This window comes from Ixodes scapularis, unplaced genomic scaffold (assembly GCF_016920785.2).
Source record: "Ixodes scapularis isolate PalLabHiFi unplaced genomic scaffold, ASM1692078v2 PGA_scaffold12__126_contigs__length_90152505, whole genome shotgun sequence".
NCBI lineage: Eukaryota > Metazoa > Arthropoda > Arachnida > Ixodida > Ixodidae > Ixodes > Ixodes scapularis.
The window spans coordinates 3,564,014-3,587,311 of record NW_024609838.1 but is presented as its reverse complement, the minus strand read 5'-3'; the positions used below and the strand labels follow the sequence as shown (position 1 = coordinate 3,587,311).

Here is a 23,298-nt window from a genome sequence, read left to right as displayed (position 1 = left end):
CTTGTATCAATTTTTATACGTTTAAATCCCACTTTTGAATTAGAACGAGCGTTCTTTTGGAGCAATACCGAATTTGTTGAGAGCGGTATATTAACCAAAGATGTTATTTTGTTTTTTTTGTAAATAAACTTACAAAATAATTCATGATCGATGTTGGTTCCTTTTAATTAATCTGATCGATATATTGTAATATAAAGGTCTACATGTATGTATGTATGTACACCACTAGGTAATGTAAAAGCCGTCCAGTTTAAAGTTTTAAAATCAAACTCTACTACATCCACGCGTGTAGAAATGACGTCAAATTTCTTAGCATCTCCATCCACGCATGTGCTGCATAAAGGCGAGAACGCCAGAACGTCGTGAGTTTCGATTCAGTTCTTCTCCGGTTCTCGTTGGTTCTCTACTCTGGTTTAGGACCACGAAGCGATTTTGCGCTGTGAATCTCAGCTAAAGACAATGTGAAGCCTGGTGGAAGATTTTGAATTCATGGAGTGACCCCGAATGAAGTTGGACGGCGTCCTCGCCAAATTCCCTCGGTCACCGTACACCGCAGCGACGAATGTTTCCAGCTTTTAAAGTCTGCAGGGCGGGATTCTTTAGCAGTTCGGTCGGGTGCATTAGTTAGGTGAGGCAACGCTTCATCACTCAGGAGAAAACCCAGGTGTTGTGGCAAGATGGTCTTCACGACGGAGTTGGTCGAAGCTGTAAGTGTTTTTGCGTGGTTTGCACAACCCACACCATTCCTCTTGCCTCGCTCCCGCTGCGCCTGGTCGCCAACGCAGCACAAACGCCTCTCTTTTTTTTAGTTGCACGGTGTGGGCATCATTGACGTGATTCACTGAGCCTACTTCAACGCGACTTCGCTTCTTCAAGTGTCAGCACGCGTGTTCACATTCGCATTTGAAAAAGGGACGTCTCTTTGAGAAACGTTTGCCCGCTAACGCACCTGCCGTTCGATCGTTTCTCTGCGTTTATCAATTTATTGGTGAACAATATCTATAAGCATGTTTAAATTGACTCGGAAATGCGTGGTTTGCATGTGACTTGACGTTAGAAGGGGCGGGGCGCCGCGCCATGCTGGTGGCTGACCGCATACAAGTATGTATGCGCTTGCCAAGGCGTAACGTGCCGTTAGCGGCCTGGATATGCGCAAACATGCACCACCTTTTTGACAAAGGTACTTTCGCGGACACTATCAACTCTAACACGGCAGCCGTGTTCATTCCGTACGCCCAGAGCCCCATAGCAGGGCACTCTGAAATACCTCGCCTACCCCACATGGAAGAGGAAAGAGGCACCAACAAAACAAGCCTGTGAAGCATACATCGGCAAGCGTTGTGGTGGCGTCTGCTTTGCTCCTAGCAGACGACAAGGTGAAAGTGTGGTTGCAACCTGGAAGAGGAATTTCGCCATATGGGTTAGGCAGGTTACACTGTTTTTGGAGTGCGCCTGTTACGTGGCACTGGGGGCACAGAACGGCAGTGGCTGCCGTGTTAGAGCTTATAGTGTCCCTGATAGTGCTGCATAGGTCCCAATTGACATGTGAACTTCAAACGTGCCTATGCATATCTAAGAGACTTTCAAAACGGCAAGAGATAGTAAAAGATTTTGAGCCCTTACCAGAGCTTGAAGTCACAAGTGCATCAGTGTGCTGTCATTGTACCTATCACATAAATGAGGTTCAGCTGAGCTGCTATCATCTATCAGTAGTTCAGCTGATAGTAGCTCTCTATTTGTCTTTTGTCTCCTAAATATGATTGAACCATGAGGACGTCTAGAGTTCAGTTTGTTCCTATTAAATATCATCCTTTCTTACATTTTCAGGCATTAATGCAGCTGTACCACAACACTGATGTTGCCTATGCCGACGCCAATCGCTACCTAACTTCAATGCAGTGTTCCATTGAAGCTTGGGATATTGCCTGGAAACTTCTGGATTCTGACAAGGTATTTAATACATCAATTAACTGGGTTGAAACTTTACTTATGCTTGAGTTGGCTTGTTGGTCACATGATGCAACAGGTGTCTACATTGGATTCTTTATTGCAGCCTGTGGAGGTCCAGTACTTTGGTGCGAACACATTGCACACCAAGATCTCTCGTCACTGGCATGAGCTGCCCAGTAATCACTATGAGGAACTTCGTAAAAAACTTCTCCAGGCAATTGTGCGATACTCTCGGGGGCCAAAACTGATCCTTACCAAGATTCTAGTAGCTGTACGTATGAAGCTGCTTTCTTGCTTGTAATACCATATGCAAAAAGTTCTTTTGGTGCCAACATATTTGAGCTAAAGGACGTGTGCTGGCACACCCATGTCAGATATATGACACCACAATCAAATTGTACACAGAGCCTAGTGCCACCGTTTGCCTGCATGAATAACTGCCGATATGACGTTTTGCCCGACAGTGTGTGATAAGAGTAGTCCAGAATGAATGATCATGATTTTTTTTCATACAGTAGGCTTGCGGTAATTTAAGCTCAGATATTTCATACTACTTATTCAAACAAATTTCAAAAATTTGGTTGTCCCTCTATGTTTTTCAAGGTATTTATAAGCCGCTTTATTCGAACGGCGTTTTCTTGTACGGTTGACGACTGATTTTTTTTGGACGCTGATATTTAGACTTGTTCGATGTTTCAAACCTAAAATGAGAACCGTTACCTGCCCGGTGGAAATAATGCGTATTATTCACAACCAACGTTTCAGAAAGCTTGAAGTCCGAAAGTTAGATTTTTCAGGCAAACTTGTTGCGGCGATCAGCGGGAAACACTACCGAGAAGCCGCCAATTTAAATTCTATGTTGGCTGCACATGGATTGGCTTGGTTTGGCAGCTCTACTTGAGTAGTGCTAAGTCCTACTGCTAGGTGACACTATGCTTTGACTTTTATTTTCTCTAGCTGCGTGTAATTGTCATCTTTATTGCTATAATTTTGCTTTGTTCATTCGTCATTCTCCGTTGTGGACTTTCCCTTCTCATCTCTTTTTGGTGAATTGTGTTTTCAGACTACGCTGGCTTAGACGTCATGGCCCCATTTGTTCTTACGCTGCCGCAAAGTGTCGCTGAGAAGTATGCAATGCACTCCACTGCAGGGTTGGGCAGAAATACCCTAAAAAGTATTTGGAAATACAAATACTGGGATATATGTTAAATGTGCCTAAATTGCTGATACTGAAATACATTTACAAAAAGGTATCGCAGCACATATCAAATACATTTGCAACATAAGAAAAGTATTTGAAAATACAAATACTGGAATACATTTTGCAAAACTACAGCTAGATAGATCATCTACATTAATTTTGCTGTACTTGTTAACTAACAAACAAGTACTCGCAATAGGATTTCAACGTTTACTTTTTTGCACCTGAAACGAATAAACTCCTTCAAAAAAGTTACGAGAGAACATCCATCCTTAACAGTGTTGCGATACCAGGGATACACCCGAAAATGTATTTCGATGCAGAACTACAAAGTACAGTTGAAAAATTGTATCTCTATACAGAAATACCAATGCAAAATGTATTTCTAAAATACTACGACGATACATTTGTATCGTGGTCCTGCCCAACCCTGCTCGACCATAATCGTAATCGTAATCTTTATTGGCTCAGAAGAGCCGTGGCACCATAATGCTAGAAAAGAAGGTGGCAATTCTCAACCTTGTAGAAAGTGGCAGAGCGCAAGTGGAGGCGTAACCTGAAGCAAGGCACTATTCATTTTTTAAGCCCGCTTAAACGTAATAAAGACAAGATTTTTTAATCTGCTAATTTTTCGGATTGCTCTATTGTTCGGAAGTTTTTCTGGCCCATGCAAAGTTAGAAAAATAGGTCGGCGACTGTAATTCATACTTTTTGCTTTAGCGGCCCCGTTGAGTGCGCTTCTTTTCAAGCACCAGTGCACTGCGGACGAACAACATGCACGGTGTTTGTTTCTGCGGGTGTTGCTTCTCTGTAGTGCACCGGCACTCCGTAAGAAGCGTGCTCAACACGGCTGCTGGATGAAGAAACATAATTTTGTTTTGAGGTGTCATGTGCTGTCTAAACAGTCCACAGTAGAGAACATTGTTGAGGGATAAATAAACTTACCTCATGCATTTCACCAATGTTTCATGTCTGGCATACTTTTTTTATGATTAGGGGGCCTGTGTAGAGAACATCACCAAATATTTGCTTTGTATCTGTAGCCATTATAATTTTCCCTTCCATTTTACTTCCGTAGCTTTTTGGAATTTGAATTTACGAGTCTGCTCTAGGTTCACTCCTTATTCATAATTTTGTTTTTTGTTCCCCCCGTAGATGGCATCGTTCGTAATTCACGTCATTCCAGAGTTCTGGTCAACTGCAATACCTGACCTAATGTCATCCATCCATCCATCAGTCATGGTCAACGTTGCGGTAAGTGATCCAGTGTGCCCACCTTGAACGGCAGCTTGGCCGTTCCTAAGCCCCGCTTCAGACTGGGCAACTTTCCCAGCAATTTCGGTGTTGATGGCGAGTTGTTCCCTAGCTTCCTCTAGTGCGACACGAATTGCTCAGATCGCTTCTTGCTCGAAACGGACGAGCAACTCGGACAGCTCGGAGACGTTTGAAGCGGCAGCAGCCAATCAGGGATGTGATATTTTCGCGTGACACCCCGTGTCGGTGACGATGACCACGAAAAACTTGGCTCTGGTTTGAAATTAATATTTCTTGGGAATAAACTGTTTCAGAAAGATTAGATTAGTTAGTATTCTCAATGCCATTTAAAGGTATAAAAACATGTTTCTAATGCATACACAGTGTGTCTAAATAGTACAAGAGAAATAAAATCTAATGACAATGGCAAGTCGCAGGAATTGGTTGCTGCGTGTGTATGCGGGCGGCCAGTGTTGGTGGTGTTGCGACCTTAAGTTGCTGGGAGAAATTGCCCCGTCTGAAGCTGGCCCGACTTTTCCCTTTCGTTCCATCCAACAGCCCGACCACATCTTGGATCTCTTATTGGAACTGCTGACAGTCATCCCCGAGGAGGTAGGACCTGCACGTCCCGTTTTACGATGCTTCTATAGGTTGTCCAGTTTAACAGTCTTACGCTTTTACTAACAACCTGCCCACTTGGCACGTCTCCAACCGTGGCAGGAAAGGCGCCATGGCCACGTCGGCACACTTTCCCCCTCCGTTACTGCAATATCCAGAGAGATAGCCCACTTAAAATCGAAAGCAAATCGGGTGAAAACAAAGAGTCGGCTAATTTTCATTGTGCAATCAAAAAAAAGTTTAAAAAATATGCTAGTCTTGAGATTCTGTGACCTGCGATACTTGGAGGGAGAACTAACCAAATACGACCGTCCTTCACAGTCGTCAATATTCACTTATCTCCCTTCGTGGCTAATTAACATCATTTCTGCCGAGGTCACCATTTGGCAAGGTCCCTGCAATTACTGAAAGTAAGCTATCTTTTGGTGTTTTTGAAAAAATAGCAAATATTCTCAAAAATAGGAGGCGGGGCATCCTCTGGTATATTGTAGCATGTGCACGCTCCTAGAACAAAATGACTATCAAAATATCTAAGCTACGAAAAAAAAGCTCTTGTTTAGGGTGCACGTTTTTGATCCCTCCGGGTCGTTCTTGTACCGTTTGTCTTTGCGTGCGACTCGTACTCCGCAAGACGACAATCTACTGGCCCCGCTTTGTCGCAGCTGCAGGCTCGCGAGCGGACAAGCCGCGGCCCGAGCCGTCTTCGGCTAGAGTCGGCTAGTGAGTCGGTGCTGCAGTTTCTCAGCCGGTTGGTCACCCTGAGTCCCTCCGTGCTCCACTGCTACTCCTCGTGGTCCCAGCTCGGCTTCGACAACGAGCGGCATCTTCAACTTCTGCCGAGGCTGGTGCAGTGCATCGAAAATCCCGAGCTGTGCCGCAGCGCGGCCGAAACTCTGACCAACGTGGCCACGCATCCGGATGCGCACCGGTGTGTACCACCTTGCACTGTGAACATTTGGGAATCACGAGAACTGCGCCATACTCCGTGAATGTAAACATGTTAATGCCGACGGAGCGTGGCAGTCGTTTTAGGACGTCGACAGTCTAGTAACCACGGTTTGAAAGTCTGGAAACTTTCTGTTATTCTTTGTTGTCGAAGTCCGTGGGAAAAGTAGTGGGTGCCGTCTACGTATCGTACCAGAAACGTACTATATTCTGTTTACGGGGCGGTGGGAGCTATGCACTCACTGGACCAATCGACTGTCAATTCTGTCGTCTGACCCCGCTCTTTGCACGCGGGTATGGGCGGGAGCCTGATCAAGTGGCGAAAGATAGACGCATGGCTGGTCCAAAAGCACGTAGCTTCCACTGCACTGTCAGCCTAGGGGTTAACGGTGTGTAGGTATAGCTTACCCGACCCGTTTCTACAAACTCTCCCGGTTAAGTGGCTTTCAAATCCTGTTGCAATCCATTTCCTCTTAATATGGCTGGTTCGCGAGCTCGTGCTGCCTATGTTGTGTGTCTCAAAACCTCTTAAAATATTTTACGACATGAGAATGCACTGGCGCCGTCTATCGGGTAACTGCGGAACACTTCCAGTTTTCATACATTTGCTATTTCCTTCGCACACCATTCTTTCTTTATTGGCTCGAAAACTTTTGACACTGATATAAATGACAGTTTGTCATAGATAGTACATACATTCAATCTCGCAACTTGCGAAAAACCTTTGCTCTAGTGAAACTGAGTTCCAAGGTCACCTCATGGATGGCACAGAGTGCCACTATATTCTTGCGTCGTAGGTGATCACGAGAGCTTAGTTTTTTAAGCAGACGTAAGTGTGTGAACGGACCTTCAGTTTATTTACATTGCCAAAGTCTGTTCCACCTGCCTCAGTTTGTACCGCTTTTGTCTCCTAGGTTCCCCGGTTTCGTAATGGAGGTCGTGTCTCGCATAGTCGGCCTGGAGAAGACTCTCGCCGAGAGTCTGGCACGCGGCGACAGGGTTAGCGCGCCCCTCTTTCCAATGCAAACATTTGAGCAGTGTTTTTTTTTTTCGTGACAGCTTCTGCCTTTTTTTCCCAGGAAAACTCTGCCAGCATCTACAGCCTCCTCATCGAAGTCGGGGAATGTCATTCTCACCTGCTCGTGGAGTCATTACTCTCCAAGCCCGAACACAAGGACAATGTGCTCAAGCTGTTCAGGCTCGTGCTGGTACGTCTATGCAGATCTTTACAGGAAACATATTTGAATGGAGGATGGAGGATGGGTGCTAGTTGAGCTAGCTGCTCTTAGTTTCCTAAATAAATTTGCCAGAGTTTTAGCAGTCCAATATACCAATAATCTGTCAACACCTTGAGAATGATGGTGTGGCCTTTCGGCTATCCAGCCTCCAGTGCGAACTTCATACCTTCAACGATATTGGGGCGTTGTGCGAATTCAAAGCATGCTTTAGGAGCAGTTTTATGGGTCAGGCTGTGAGGTGGTTTGGTGTGGGTGCATATTTGACTGAGAGAAGGGGGGGGGGGAGATGAGACGTCACAGGCAAAGCATTGTTGTTTCACCAAAAACTGAACATTTCAACCTAAAGAAAGGCTGATTTATAAAAAACCTTTATCGAAAGGTTTTCCCATAAAGGTTTTCTATAAAGGTCTGGAGGCATTCAAAGGTCTCCCAAAGGCAGCAGGATCGCGTTGGAAAGCCAGACAGCCTGTCGGTGGCTGTAATGCGCCTGACGTGCCCGACCGAGCTCATGCACGAACGTCGATTTCAGCAATGCAGCGCTTCGCCCGGCCACTTTCCCGTGGACGAGTCGTGGAGTCGACAGGCACTGGGGTTCTGGTATGCGGTGCAAGATGACGTCGGCGCCTGGGAGGGCCCCCAGGGGGAGTCGCTGTTGCTTGCACTGCACTCCCTCTGGCAGGCACTGCTCGAAGCGTTCCTGCGCAAGGCACGGCTTCCTCTCGACGACACCACCTGGACCGACGGTCAGTTGACGGATGTCGTTTTGCCAGGGGCTTACAGTGTTTGTTTTTGCTTTTAGGCAGATGCCAAAGACAAATCTGTAGACAACGTAGAGTAGTGCTTTTAGAGAATTTCAGAGAAAGCTTCTTTTCGGGGGCATCTGTGACTAGCTGAGCATGTTAGTTTCGCACTGCAAAAGCTTGCACTGCAGAATTTAGATGTCATTTCTGACTTTGGTCTCTGCCCTTGCCAGTCTCGAATTGCGTGAATGTCATGTCGGTGTGTAATCACTAATGACCATTCGAAGATAACGGTAAAACTAGTTTTGCGTCTTTGATGGTACGGTACAAAACATGCCACGACACGTCTGCTCGTGCAGTAGCTCATGCCCGTGCCTTTGGCAAAATCGCACTCCAAAAAACTTGATGCAATTGCATGGTATCCTCGCCGTCATGTGAATGGCCATGACGCCACTTAGGATGTGGCAGTTAATTTTTTAATGCGAAAGCATTAACTGTCTCATAGAGCGAGCCTCGCCAAACGGCACCTTAAATCCTTTCTCAAGTGAAGCCAGCTCGCAGCTCTGAAACCACGCGAAAAGCTAGCCAACGGCATGTAAATTCCCCAATCCCAAGGGAGCGGAGTAAAGCTGATGGATTTTCAGCCTCAATCCCGTTCGCTGGCGCGTCGACGAGGCTCTTATTGGCCGCTGCGCGTCAGTTTCCACGACCGCTCACCCCATGGCGCTGTGTGTCCGTCAGCGCGTTATTAACACAGAGCATCTGAGGTCAGCGCGCCCAGGAGAGCGCACGCGCTGACCAGCGACGAAAAGTACGTAGCGGACGAAATAAGGGAGCGGAGGAGCGGCTTGCATGCTTTTGCATTCACAATTCATAAGAAGTGCTTAGGTGTGCCTCGAGCCTTTTTTTTTTTTTTCTGTAGGAGCCAGCCACAACTCGGGGGGGCAAAGAAAGTATATTTATTTTTACCCTGCTCTTGTTTTACTAAACTTGGCTTTTTTTTCTCTTGTTCTTGTCACAGAGGAGAAGGACTCCCTACGTTGTTATCGCCAGGACATCAGCGACGCTCTGGTGCGTACACTACTGCCTACTCCATTTATTATTATCCTTAAAGATAGACTTTTTCTCATGTTTTGGTCAATTGTTTGAAGCCAGATTAGAGATGGGCATGCCACATACTATACTTGTTCGATCCAGGCACTCAAAGTTCTTGCTTAACCTTTACCCATGGCCTTTTTTCTCAATATTATGTTTCGATTGCTGCATAAAGAAATGGCTGCCTATTTGATATTTCCACACTGCCCTTTTTTCGAATACTGTTAAGAGGACATAACCCTTAATTTTAAATTTTTATGAAAAATTATTTTTTTTAAATTTTGAGGTTTTCAGTTTTAGAAATTGTACTTGTTTTCACCTCAACAACCGTAGTAAAAAAAGTCGGGCTTCTCGCATAGCGTTACTAATTTCCCCCTTTATGTAGATAATTAAGATACATGTAGGTGCATTTTAGATTAGATTTATGTTACCTTATCAAGACGTACACGCTTCGAACGCCAAAAGCAGCGCTTCTTTCTCCCACAACCAAATCCTGCAAGAACTACTTCGCACGGCGTATGAACAATGCGCAAAACTTCCTTTTTTCTTGAGGTGAAAACGCGTATAGTTACACTTAATTTGATAACCATATGCCAAATAGTTATGTTGATATAAAATATTTTCAACATATTCTGAGGCAGTAACAAAGTAAGGGTTCAATGTTTGAATGCATTTTTTTCAGTTACACTTTTTGCTGAAAATTTAATACGAAGGAATCTTTTGTTCGAAGGTAAAAGTATTCTTATAGCACAATCAAAATGCTTCTGAACTATAATTTACTGGGGAATCGAGCAATCTACTTTATTTTGTTTTAAGATGAAGTCCTCATTGGTTTCAAAAACTGACATAGGACAGATATGTATCTCATATTTTGAGGTAATAACCCTTCCGGAAATATTTACATTCGAGTTATAAAAGCTAGATAGCCCAAAGTCCCACATTCCGAAGTCGAAATAGTGCTTAATAGCTTCATTTGCATGTTATAGATTTGTTAACGAAGAATGACACATTTTGTTATGCAGGGGTGTAAAACTATCTCAGAGAGCTGAAAGTTTGCACAATACATCTGGTGTTAAATCTCCCCTGCAAATTTCATTATGATCACTTGAGTAGTTCAGAAGTTGAATCTCTAGCCAGTGTTCCCTCTTAAAGGGCCCATGAAACGATTTTTGGGTTTGGATAAATCATTTTAGATTGGGATTTTACTAATAGCACATCGTTCAGTGGACCAAAAGAAAAAAGGTAGAAAGTCAAAAGCCTGACTTTCAGTGCGAAAATTTGAAAACAGAGCGGACTATTTCGTACCTCCTCCCCTTCGCAACTTCTCTGCCTTTTCACTGTGATACATCCGCGGTCCCAAAAGCGCGTCATCGGGTCCAAACTGACGTCACACGCAACCGAACCTCACTTATTCCCTTCACCCCTAAGCTGACATTGTGGTGGAAGCTACGCGCTTGCCGGACCAATCAGCCGCCTCCCTTTCATCACCTGACTTCATTCTCTGCAGCCACATTTGCCACGCTCACGTGGCAAGTGTGGCTGGCCCAAAGAGCACGTAGCTTCAACAGCACTGTCAGCTTCGGAATGATTGGGGTGGGGAAAGCAACTTTTGTCTGAATTTTGAGCGACGGGCTAATCTTCTAGGGGGAGAATGGATGTGTCCGGGATTACACAAACGCGAGTGCGAGCAAGAGGGGACACCCCCTTTTCGTCTTCTTTAACTGTTTGGTGGAATGCGCGATTTATGAGTTGAGGAGGAAAGCTAAACAGGAAAAAGTTAGAAAAGTGTTTCATGACCCCTTTAAAGGGCCCCTGAGAAGAAGAAAAAAATGTTTTTTTAGACAATCTGGTTGGGACATGCGTGTTAAAAAATAATTTTTGCAAAAAAAAAAAAATTTATCTGAAAAAAAATAATTTTTTTAGCAATATTGACGGTGGGAGATTTATCTTAAATTTTGCACGCAAAGCCCATGAAGTCGCAGTGTGAGAAAGTCATACACTCACTCCACCTCAACGTGATGGCCAAGCCAATCCACCTCTCCTCCAAGCGCCCGAAATGCCGAGAGAAAAAACAAGTGGAAAGGAGGTGACTACCAATTAAATCGCATCTCGCGCCATCAATATTGCTCTAAAAAATTTTTTTCCGCGTAACATTCATTTTTTGACACGCGTGTCCCAACCAAACTGTTCAAAAAAAACTTCTTTTTTTTTTTCTTTTTAGGGTGCTTTTAATTTAAAGAGTGCTCTTACATTGAGAAGGCCTTGTTTTTCAGCTTAATTAGCAATTGCATATTTTTCGAGTACAATTCGTAAGGCTGCTTGTCGACAATACTTGTCTTTACAGTGATAGCTCTTATATTGATTTTCCTGCTGCACTTGCAGTTTCAGCATTGCACTAGGTAAAAAACTTCTTTGCCCCTCAACCGAAAAATGGCGGGCGTGCCCACGTGCCCACCAACTCTCATTGCTGGATTAAAAGGGTAGAGCCTAAATTATCATAAGTTATCACGGACAGTGCCGCGGGGCCGGCACTTGCCTCAGAATGTTTACAAAGGAGGAAACCACGTCACTTCTTTTTACCCCTGGGTTTCAGCACGAGCTCATTGGGAGGCCATGCGATGGAGCGTCTGTCCGGTACATTTTTTAGGGCTGCCCGTCGACGATACGTCAGTTTTCGTGACACCTAATGGTTCCGAGTCGCGCTCGCTTGTGGTCGCAGATGTACTGCTACAACATGCTGCGGGAGAGCCTCCTAGCCACGCTGGCAGCCCACATGGAACTCGCCTCGCGGGCCCTTGCCCGAGAGCCTGCCAAGGAGTGGCCCTTCGCCGAGGCGTGCGTGTTTGCGCTCCAGGCCGTGGCCGAGTGCGTCGGAGTCGAGCAGGAGCGCTATGTGGCGCCTCTGCTCGCAGAAGCGCTGCCGGCACTGCAGCTGCACCCACGGGTGGTCCCCACCGCGCTCTCCTGCCTGGGCGCCTTTGGCTCCTGGCTGCAGGTTGGTGGTTTGGTTGACGGCGGCCTTTTTCCTTTTTATCGAGGACAAGGTGCCTCACTTTTAGTCTCTGCCTCCACTGTCGCATTGGTCTTAAAACCAACACCTTGGTGGCTCCGAGGCGAGACGTCTGATCCCCAGGTGGCGGGTTTGAATCCCGGTCGAAGTGCCCACAGTTTGTTGGAGGCTTCTTATAGCAAAGACAGCACTGTGTTACCGAGATTTCGGTTGCTGATCAAAGGGTCCCCAGGTGACCAAAATTATTCCTCAGTGCCTACTTTGCTTTGGCGTGCTGGACGTCTTTCGTCAATTTGTTGCTTAAAATCCCCAAATTTACTGTCCTCGTTTTATCTTAAATGCTGTGAAAGTTTAGCAGGAAGGTTGCAAAGTGTGTTTAAACTAACCTTTTAAATCGGTACCACAAAAGTCTCAAGTAGGGAATGGGTTTGGTTAGGTTTAAAAGATAAAATGGCATACAGAAATAAGAATTTTTCACTTTACATGGTAGTTGTTGTGCAAAAAACCAAGGGAAATTGAGTCCTGCTTTTACTTAAATTAATGAATATGGAAGGCACAAATCTGCTAGAGGCAATAATTAATGTTATTTTATGATGAAGTGCAAGAAGATTGAACTTGCCGACGGCAAACATAATCGGGTTTTAAATTATTAGCACATTCATCCCGTCAGACTTCCGTTTCAATTTTCAAGACGTGTCTGCAATGATTGTCAGGTGGGATAATTGTCTCACCTTATCTCCGGGTTTGCTGACCAGAAACCAAGCTTCCAGCTAAGAACTATTGCATTTCAGCTTGATCTTGTGGAATTTACCAGGACACTCCTACAAAAGCCGACCGTCCACAGTTTTACAGTCCCCGCGAGTGGACAGTTGTCTAGAATGATCTGACTCTTTGTTGCAGGCGCATCCATCCTGCCTGCAGGCCACACTCCCCATGTTGCTGAGAGGGCTGGAAGACGCGCACACGGCCCCAGCGGCTACCCTGGCCCTCAAGGACATCTCGAGGGACTGCAGCGGTGCCTTGGGACCCCATGGGCCGCACATACTCGCCGCCTCTCAGCACGCTCTCGCCGGGAGCATCCTCGGCAACCGAGAGAAGGTACGTCGGTTCGTGCGCTTCCCAACAAAGTAGCGGATTGGGCAACCAGTAAGACTAGTATCATTGGCAATGGTAGGGAAAGAGTGAATAGAGAAATTTTAGAGGCGCATGCAATCATCAAAGCCGGCGCGAACTGCGTAAGCCAAACGTCACTGGGCCTGAGTAGCAAAGAGATGTTTTTTTTGGACACGTGGTGAATTTGTCATGTGACGTGGGCGGAGTTGCTGTTTTCTTTGTTTTGTTTCCTTGTGATTAAATTTCAGTTGAGAGTCAGCGCTTGTCCTGTCTGCACTTCCTCTAGTCCCCGTTTTCTGCGCGCTGTTTGCCTTTTCGTAAGGAGATATATTGAGATAAAGAAAGGACGAAGACGGAGAATACAGGAGACGCCCTTGAAAAACAAGGAACTGTGTTGTCCGCTTGTTAAAAGTCCTCTCTCAGCCCCGTTTTTATTTTTAATGCAGATTGTGTTGCATGGCTGGCTCCAAGCAGTATTCAGTTTTGCACCCCCATTACGGAAAACCATAGCACAAGTGCCACATCAGCGTTCGGCCGGAACTCGATCTCGCTGATTGAACAGTGCCCCAGCTGAACATTGATGCGACAATGGTGTCCAACCTGTGCCTTACACGGCCCTCTGGCAGGTGTCGTAGAAAATCCATTACCACAAAGCCCACACACAGCTATGCTGGACTATGTTACATTGGCTGTGTTCCAAATCTTGCTCGACTAGGCCCGAGTTACTGTTTTGAGTCTCATTGCGTGATAGCACATAAAGAGCGACACTGTACGCGAGTAGGTTTTCGATTGCCAAGCTGCAAACCCCTGACTTTGGAACGAGACAGAGTAAATTTTGAAACACGGCTCCACGAATATTACCTCCAGTCACCGACACTTCCCCGCTCCATACCCAGCTACCTTCTCCTCGGTGGCCTCTTCGAACCTACGTCCATTCGTTGGGTTTGAGCGATCCGATCGGTCGACTCCCAACGTCGGCAGCACACTTCGGGTGCTTTGGCTCGTCCCCAGGAAAAACTTCCGTGGCGTCACAAAAAGATTCCAGATCAGGTGACACGTGGTGTCGCTCCTTGTTTCACCGTAGGAATCCTGGAAACCAGCTTTCAGACAGGTTTTGCCAGTTCTTTCGAAAATGGGGGACTGCACTCTCGCTTTCCCAGGTCCGGGTGATGGGCCTGGTCGGCCACATCCTGAGCTCGGTCGGCCAGGACAACGCCAGGCCGTGGCTCAGCGCCCTGGTCGGGCCCCAGCTGGAAGCCCTGCGGCTGGCCGTGGCCGAAGAGCTGGGCCCCACGACAAAGCCGGTCGTCCTGCAGCAGCTCCGCATGCTGGCCGCCCTCATCTGCGGCCTGGCCACTGAAGAGGCGCCCGAGGGCGAGGAAGGCGCCGCCGCGTCCTGGGTGTCCCTAGTGGAGCTGGTGTTCGGGGAAGCCGGGTCCATCGTAACGGAGCTTGCGGAGAAGTACTGCTGCGACGACCAGGTGGTCGAGGTAAGGGGACCGGTCGTCGTGCGTTGTGATCGCTGTGTCCGGAACAAGTCTTTGGCCGGTGCATTCAGCGCCCCATTCAGCCCGTACGTCGAAAGAGGTGTCCCGAAGTGGCCACAAACGATGTCGCTAAGGCCGTCGTGTCGTGCTGTCGGTATACCGGCAAGCGGTGTTAGAAGTCCTGACAAAAAAGGAGGGTGAACGCTGTGGCCGTGGTCGTGAGGTCCAAAGCGGTGCACACTTCGCACGATTGAGGAGGAACTTGACTGCACGGCGAGCGGCTTGCGAAAGGCAAATTTTACGTTACAGGAAAAATGTTAAGTATGCAACCTGCCCCCCCACCCCCCCCCCCCCCCCCTCAAAAGAATTTACGAGGTTTTTTTTTCACAGCAAAGATAGACTATGCATTGCCAAACGCTCATTCTCCGCCCAAATGTACCGCGCCGAAATGTATCGCAAGAAATCCTAACCAGATGCCAGAGTTTCAGCACTAATCGTTATCTTGTTCAAAACTTGCATTTGAAAAATGGGGCCCCTACTTCACCCATTTTCAATAACTGGCGCCACGGAGATCTGTATTCGGGAGTTCGGTCGACCGCCATTTTCCCAGTGAAAATTTCGGAAAATCGTTTATAACTTTTTAATAAGATAACGGTTAGTGCCAATGCTTTGGCATCAGGTTCAGACCCACTACATTTGGGTGGACAATCGGCGTTCGGCAACAGTGTTGCAATAAAAAAAAAACCTCGTTATTTTTTTTTTGGGGGGTGGGGGGACACGTATATATTGAGTGAGCTACAGTAGCACAGTTTATTGTACAGCCAGTATACCACCAAAGAATGTTCACAATACAGAGGAAGAGGAGGTCTGCGAACAAAAGCGGGCAAAGGCGGGATGGCTTCACCGGGCCAACCTACGTGGTTTGTGTTTCAAACTCTGTGGTGGGGGTCGTCCCCACACGGTGCGAATGTGTGATGCGTCCTAAATACCGTGGCTTATTCTCGGCGCTTCCTTTGCAGGATGTGGAAATGAATGTTTGCATTTTTTTAGTGAATGCTTCATTGGAGAGTCCACTTTAAATTTGAATGGCCCCTTGGCATCTGAATGTCAACACACTTTAGAATGTAAAAGGACTGTTAGGCCCCTTTCGAACGAACAATTGGGCATGGCTGTTGTGCATTTCGATTAGAATTTATATAGGGCCTAAAGTTTGACATGACAATTGGTCGATTGGGGATTAGAAATTGGGTATTAGAAGACACCATTCCTTCTGGAATTTTTAAAAACTAGTATCAGGGTCTTGGGTTAATCATGAAATCTTGCGGTGAGCGCTTTTGCCATTCGGTGTACCTCGGACTACAGACTCTCCTTGCGCCGGAGGTTTGTGGAGGTGACGGTGTTTTGTTTTGCCACTGCAGGCACTGTGCGAGTGCGTGCGTCGCGGTGCAGCCAACCTGGAAGGGTCCGGAGCCGTCAAGCTGTTGGCAGTGTTGGTGACGCTACAGAGCCGGTGCGCTCACGCCTGCATCTTGGACGCGAGCCGCTCCCTGCTGATGGTGCTGGCGCATCCGGGGCAACCCCAGAGCAGCGAGGAGGCAGCCCGGACCGCCCTGGCTCTGCTCTGCCAGAGCACCCTCGACCTGGTCGTTGCCTCTCCACAAGGTTACTCACAGACGTCTTGTTTGATGTGAACTGGCGTGCCGCACAAGGAAATTGAACGGACTTCTTCCTACTTCCACGTTTGCCTAAACGTTCTCGTCACGTTCCCCGATAGCTCGTGCGATCACGTGTTATGTCGGTTGCATGATTTGGCGGTCACGCGTTTTGATCTGCGTCCGGCCAAGTTGGGTAAATGCTGACGACGGTGGTTTTGTGATGGTGGCATTCAACAGAACGTATGTTTGGTGTGGCCGCGCAGCAAGCAGGCATTTTGTGCGACAAGCTTCACAGGGCTAGCTGTATACTTTTTGAACGGTTCTAGTATCGGTGACATCAAACAATGCAATGGAAAAGTGGTAACAAATGTCCCGTGTGTTCTCTGTCCTGTCACCACAGCTTTCCAAGAGCATACCGTCATTCTGGAAGCCTTCTTCCAAATGATGTATTCAGTAAGTTGGCACTTCCTTTTCGTTTTTCTTTCAGACCATTGCTTTTGTCCGTGTTGCATTCTGAAAAATTCTCTAAAAAAACTGACTCGAAACGACAATGTTTTTTTTTCTTAGATTGCTCGGAAATCGACCATGCTTCTAGTCACAGACAAGATGGACCTGTTTCCGGTGTTTGCCTGCGGTGAGTGTCACTTTTCAAGTCCGAGAGCTTTGTTCTGAACAGCTTTTGATATTATGATGAGGGAAATTACAAGACAAGGATTCTTTCCATAAGCTTCATATTTTAACTTTCAGTGAATCAATCTTCTATAGAAAATACCAAACTCTATTGTGTTGCTACTAACAGAAGGCTGGATTTTAAGCATACTCTAATGCAGCATGTATAACTAGCATTAATAAGTAGGATATCTGAAAAGCTGTAGCACTATGACTGGTGAACACATATGAAATGCTGGGAAGAAAATAGGTGAATGAAATGGCGAGTGACCAACCAAATTTGCTATGTTAATATTTCTTGTTTCATCTATCCATTTAAATAACATTAGTCAAACGTTTATCTTTATTTTTCGATAAATAGGACTGGAAGAAATAGCATGTAAATTAGTAATATATTGCCGATTGTGGATCTTGTTTCCCGACAATACTTATAGGCTTGCTATGGGTCCAAGTAGTTGCATGCTTAACGTAAGCAGAGACGAACTATTTCAACGACACTCGTTCTGCCAAGAAATTTCGGAAGACACGTTTTAACATTTTATTTTTTCAGCTGTGGCAACTATAGCCCTTCCAGAGAGGAGCACGGTCAAGGCAGCTGCCAGTTTCCTGGTAAGTCGCAAAGCTCTGAAGGTGAAGCACCAGTGTGCTCAACTGCAAGCTGCGTTTTGCTTAACTTCACTAAAGTCACTGCTATTGTTATGTATTAAAGATGCTGTCAATCTATCAAGATCCATAAATGGTTAGAAGACGTCAAAACGTCTGTAGATTCCAGATTGACCACTTCCAAAGTTGTAAAATTCCCAGAGGTTTGGGTTCAATAGCTTTGGACGCCACGACATTCACATAAGCTTGAGTTTGGATGTTCCGAACTTTTCGAGGGCCGAGTTGTACAAGCTCGAAACGTGGTAGACAAGAGCTTCTGGGTTATATAAAATGAGACTCAAGCATGAAAACATTCTCTCGCATAAAGAGTCTTCACTATTTTTTTTTTTGTGCAATACGTACAGTTGTGTGTGGAGTAGGCATAGCACTCCCTCAACATCTTCCTCAAGCTTTAGGCTCATTTCCCGAGTCACAATGTCGACGGGCATATCCAATGTCGTCTTTTTCCCTACTCTGCCTGTCACGACGTGCTCAGATGTCGTGACAACCCTTAAAATTCAAACTGGTTTGTACATCAAAAGTGCAGCTATTGTACCTTATTGCACAAGGTTAGAATGCCACTGGAATCCCACAAACAAAAATTGCAAAAAGACATTTCAATCTCTGAATTCCAGGAAAAGGCACCAGGTCCGCTGAATCCAGCACACTACATTCAAAAGTTTATTTGAATTTACTATTTTCGTTTTTATCACAGAGACGGAACAGGCACCAGAACCACAAAGTGCTTTGTCCTCCGAACAAGACTGGCAATGATTGTGAATAATGCAGTCAGTGTGTGTTTCTCTGCAGGCAGAGTTTATACTGCACAGCCGACCGATTCCTGCCCTGATGACCGTGATCAATCGCTCCGGTGAACTTCTCGTCGAACAAGTCCTTAGGGCAAGTCGCCAAAATGCCTCACATTCCATGCTTTTACCGTTACAAACAACAAACACTAAAGTATCTTAAGTTATTTTTTTTGTGTCTGTTTAGCAATAGTTTCTTTCAACATTTCTAAGCAAGCTTTCCCTTCTTACTCTTTTTTGCTACCCTCAGTTTGAGAAAGGAGGAAACAGATATTTCGCCTTGCAGAAGACTAAAAGCAGACGACCTTATGTAACACCCTAATCAGGCCTTTAAGGGTGAAAATAAATTACTGTTTGTTTTACGTTGAGCCAGAGCATATAACAGAGGCTAGAGACAAGTGTTCACAACTGTGGCGGGTACTTTCTAGACCCCTGTAGTTGTATCGCCTTCAAAAACTATTAATTTGCTCGTACGCAAGGTTTTTATCTTTTATCCAAGTCGCGACGAAACGGTGTGCACCATACTAGAGCCATTTGATATTTTGCTGGTCCATAGGCTACCAGATATTTTTGCCCACTTGATAGCGAGTGAATGAATAATTAGTTTATTGCTTGACTGACTCATGCTTTCAAATGAGTTCAGTCTGCATTTTTTGTGTTATGCTTGGTTACATGCAAAAAAAAAAAAAAAAAAAAGCCCCTTTGCTTTTTTTTGACAGGTAATAGCGGGAGGCGAATCGCCACGATCAGTGCTCGATCCCATGGCGGACATCTTGCTCGCGCTGACGAAGAAGTACTTCAACGAGACCTGCCATTGGGCGACGGTGCTCATCCGGATACCCGGATTTCTGAGCTCGCGGCTGACATTCGAGAAGAAAGAGCACTACCTCCGTCTCCTGCTCAAGTGAGTCCCTTGTGCACAACTGCCTCCGAGGACCGCAGAAGGACGTTGGGATTGAATGTTACACGCTTTACACGAGCACAGTGGCACAAATATAGTTGTACGTAGCAGCAGTGAGCCAGAAACTTCTTTGTCATGGTGTAGTTTTAAGGACAGGAGTGGACTACTTCTCTCAGTCTCTTTTTCACTGAGCTTGCCGACGTAGTTTGGGGAAGGGGGTGTTCACGGATAGAACACGAGCACTGCTCAAGCTCAAGGACTCGGCTTGGGCTGGGTTACAGTCAATACTTCGGTAGGTGTTCGGGTTAAGGCCCGCGTCCAATCGCTGCAGGGGTGGGTATGGCCGAACTCTAGTGACATTCGGAGCAAAACATGGACTCCGTGGATTGCCTACACAAGCAAGGTGCTACGATGAAAACCAGTGTCACGTGATCCGGCTTCCCCATTAAGTTTAGTGGGGAAAACACTTTAAAGAGTGGAAGGCAAAAAAAAAATTGCATGTAATAAACACAAGTTTTAATACATTTTTTTTTATATATATATATATATATATATATATATATATATATATATATATATATATATATATATATATATATATATATATATATATATATATATATATATATATATATATATATAATCGGTACCTGTGTGGGGTTTTTGCAGTACACATTCTGTGCTCCCTGGCCTTTGTCAGCCTGATTAAGGGGGGACACTACCCAAAAAAGTAAATTTTTGAACCACTTGTCCGATTTAAATTATATTTACAGGGCTTGTTTCTGTTTATGTTGAGAACATTTCTGCCAATTTTTGTTAACCTGGGTGAAGCACAAAAAACATTGCAAACATTCAAAGACGAAAGTGGGCGTGTCTGCGTAGGGAAACTATCGTTTTGAAATTACTTATAAATTTGTCGTTTTCATGTGTTACATTGCATTAGGACAGTTCAGAGCAGATAACTATGGAGCTATATTTCTATATTATGCCATCTTTCATGACAAAAAAGCCACATAAACACAAATACAGTTTTTTAGATTTCCATCCTTTGTCCAAACTTTTAGTTCTTGAGCATGAAAAATTACAAAAATAAAAAATACAAGCTCATAGTTATCTTCCCCTTAAAATTTCACCCCAGAAAAATTCATAAAAATGAATCCAAGTTGCGTAATAACAAAACAATAGTTTTCCTAAAGTGAAATTTATGCCAAAAAGTAGAATGGAGAAAAATGTGTTCAAAGTGCTCCAACCTCTGCCTATTCTTTAGCATCGGGCGACCGAAAGTAATTTATAAAAAATTAACTATGCAGTGTATACTAATGAAACTTTCTGGGAATACTCTCTAGATGTTGGTGGATGTAAATATGACATTTTTCAAAATCAACTTTTTTTTGCAGAAATTGTTTTTTCTGGGTAGTGTCCCCCCTTAAGCTTCTGTAATCTTTGTAATGTGACTGCTAGCGTGTGGAAGGACAAACTATGCCTATTTCGTCGGTTGGAACAAAGAAACATCTGACAGGTCTATCCGTAAATGTAGAGCACGACTTTGTCTGCTTCCTGCACAGGGGTTGCGATGATGTCGGAACACTAAGCTCTTATTGACTGATTGAAGAAAAAAAAGTTGGGAGACCTGAAGGCATCTAGCATTGAGTTCTACCCACTATCCTTCCAATCAAAGCCAATCGGAACTCTGCGTCGTTTCGACGTCACCGCAACTCCTGTGCAAGGAACAGACGACTTGCTTTCAGCGTAGTAGGACAGGCTGGAGATCTGGGGCCCTAAACTCGTCAAACACAAAGTTGGAGCCGAAAGTTCTCGGAGCGCGCCGATTGGCCGTCGGCGAAAGAAGTGTGAAGTCATCGTCGTGATAGACCAATCAATACGCTCTGTCAACTTTGGCCCCAACTTCCTGTATCACGAGTTTAGAGACCCAGATCGGGGACTGCGTGGCGAGCAGAAGTACAAACTTACACATTTTGTTTCGTCCACAAGGGAACGCACCAACAAGCGGCGCATCAAGGAGATTGTCTCCGAGCTGAGTCTGGCATCTCGGGGGCTGCTGGGCACGGAATACGCCGCCCAGACCTTCAACGGCATCTAGCAAGATGAAGAAGAGACTTCGAAGCGTGGCCGACGCCGAGTGTTGTGGCGGCAGCGGACGAGTTATTGCGCGAGGACGCTCCCGTCGACCGTTGTGCGAGACATTTGTGTCGACCAAATGTGTAAATGTGTCGGTGTTTCTCGAACAATGTAAATGAAATGACTGTTTGTGCAGCGATTTCGTCTATTTGTCTGGGCAAGTGGTTAATCCGGCTCGATGTGAACGTGGTCCTGGAGATCTAGGGGCCGCGAAACGATTTTAATGTTGCGCGAGTCCGCAGCTTTTTATCTTTTATTTATCTTAGCGCAAGTAAGGGAGGATGCGCCTCCTTCATCCCCCCCCTTCCCCCCTCACAACACCGCGATTCCGCTGCGTAATCTCGAGGCGACAAAACAAACTATTTCCCCAGCTGTGACCGCATATGGTGACCATGGGAATTGCGGCGCGACGTTGTAAAGGGGTATATTGCATTGGGTTGGCTTCAAACTGTGCAATGTTTCAAGCTTACTCATTGTCGTCTAAAAAAGGCTCGAGGTTCACCTAAGCACTTATGAGTTGTGAAAGCGAAAGCATGCACATCATTCTTCCACTCCCTTATTTTGTCTGCAGCGTATTTGCGTCGACTGCAGAGCGAGCAGTCTCCTCGCTGCTCCGACCTCGGATGCTTCGTGTTACCGGCGCGCAGACGGACACGCAGAGCCAAGGGGGGGCGGTCGTTGAAACTGATGCTCGGCGGCCAATGAGAGCTTTGTTTCTTGAAACTACGACGCGTGCCAGCCAATAGGATTGAAGCCGAAATCCATCAGCTTCCCTCCGCTCCTTTGGGATCGGGGAAACTAGGTGCCGTTGGGTAGGCGTTTCGCATGGTTTCATAGCTGGAAGCTGACTTTACGTGGAGAAAGGATTTAAGGTGCCGTTTGACGTGGCTTCAAAGCCGATGATGTTGGCTTGCTTCATAAGACAATGCTTTCGCATTAAAATAAATGTGTCAAAAGGCGTGCATGGTTATCAAGGTTTCATTTCAGAGTTTCTGCAGTGCCATTTACATGTCTGCAAAACCATCCCCTCTCCACTGCTTCCGCAATTTAACAAAAGCGGTGAATGTGCATTTGCACTCGAATTTTTCGCTTGTCGGAAATTGACTTGCCTGCCACGAACGTCGGCAATGCTGGCTGTGGTGTTCTGACACAATCAAACTAACTTGATAAGTGTTTTGACCCGAGGCCGAATTCTCGTTGCATCGCGGCGCTTTCTGCGGGTGCTAAAAACTTCTTTGCAGCGACGTTGCGAAGAAAAACTGGTATGCATTTTATGCCTGGACGTTGCAAACATCATCTGAAAGAAAACCCTGTCAAAGCTAATGCTCCAGCGGGAGTGGAAAGCTTAGTTTGCATCTCTCGTGGTCGCACATGCTTGTTCCTTGCCCCCTGCACACTCTCAACTGCTCCAAAAATGAAGACATATTCATGCAGTACCGATTTACTGCTACGTCATGAGAAGTTCTGTCAAGTGAAGACATGGGGTTACCAGGACATCTGTGCTTTGTATGAAGCTTTGCAACCAGGTCAAGAAGTAGCTTTGCACGTGGTACAGGAAGCAGGGGTGTGCTAGTGACTCGAGATTGTGCTGCAACGTAATGTAGTGAAATGCTCCTGTGCAAGTGCTAGATTTTCTGTGTTGCCTGTCGAAGGCTGCTGTAGGATGCAGATTGGACGACCGTTCCGCGTCGGCCTTCGGCTGGGAGCTCTTGTTCAGTCAGCAAGGACACGGGTTGCAGCCAACCACTGACACAGCACTCCTGCGATGCTTTTCCCTTGCAGCAAAAACAAAAACTGCTAGGAGCTAGACATTAAACATGCTGTCGAAACTAGTG

The 23,298-nt window shown here is 45.8% G+C and overlaps 1 protein-coding gene across 1 annotated transcript; it reads left to right on the top strand.

Annotated features, from left to right (window-relative positions):
• Nucleotides 1–326: 326 nt before the first annotated feature.
• On the top strand, nucleotides 327–22,425 carry LOC8051030 (importin-13). The gene is made up of 20 exons (XM_029991295.4): nucleotides 327–707; nucleotides 1,828–1,950; nucleotides 2,054–2,221; nucleotides 4,307–4,405; nucleotides 4,964–5,017; nucleotides 5,686–5,951; nucleotides 6,883–6,967; nucleotides 7,048–7,176; nucleotides 7,736–7,949; nucleotides 8,968–9,017; nucleotides 11,761–12,036; nucleotides 12,952–13,149; nucleotides 14,325–14,654; nucleotides 16,070–16,313; nucleotides 16,707–16,759; nucleotides 16,874–16,940; nucleotides 17,526–17,584; nucleotides 18,428–18,517; nucleotides 19,143–19,327; nucleotides 21,317–22,425. Exons 1-20 carry the CDS (start codon nucleotides 678–680, stop codon nucleotides 21,423–21,425), a joined length of 2,829 nt encoding a protein of 942 aa, XP_029847155.2. The 5' UTR covers nucleotides 327–677; the 3' UTR covers nucleotides 21,426–22,425.
• Nucleotides 22,426–23,298: the final 873 nt, after the last annotated feature.

Bases quoted from the DNA above. Each gene is read 5' to 3' on its own strand.
- LOC8051030 (XM_029991295.4), top strand. From the start codon at position 678: ATGGTCTTCACGACGGAGTTGGTCGAAGCT. The intron at 17,585-18,427 runs GTAAGTCGCAAA...GTTTCTCTGCAG, and splicing joins AGGCAGCTGCCAGTTTCCTG to GCAGAGTTTATACTGCACAG. The intron at 18,518-19,142 runs GCAAGTCGCCAA...TTTTTTTGACAG, and splicing joins TCGTCGAACAAGTCCTTAGG to GTAATAGCGGGAGGCGAATC.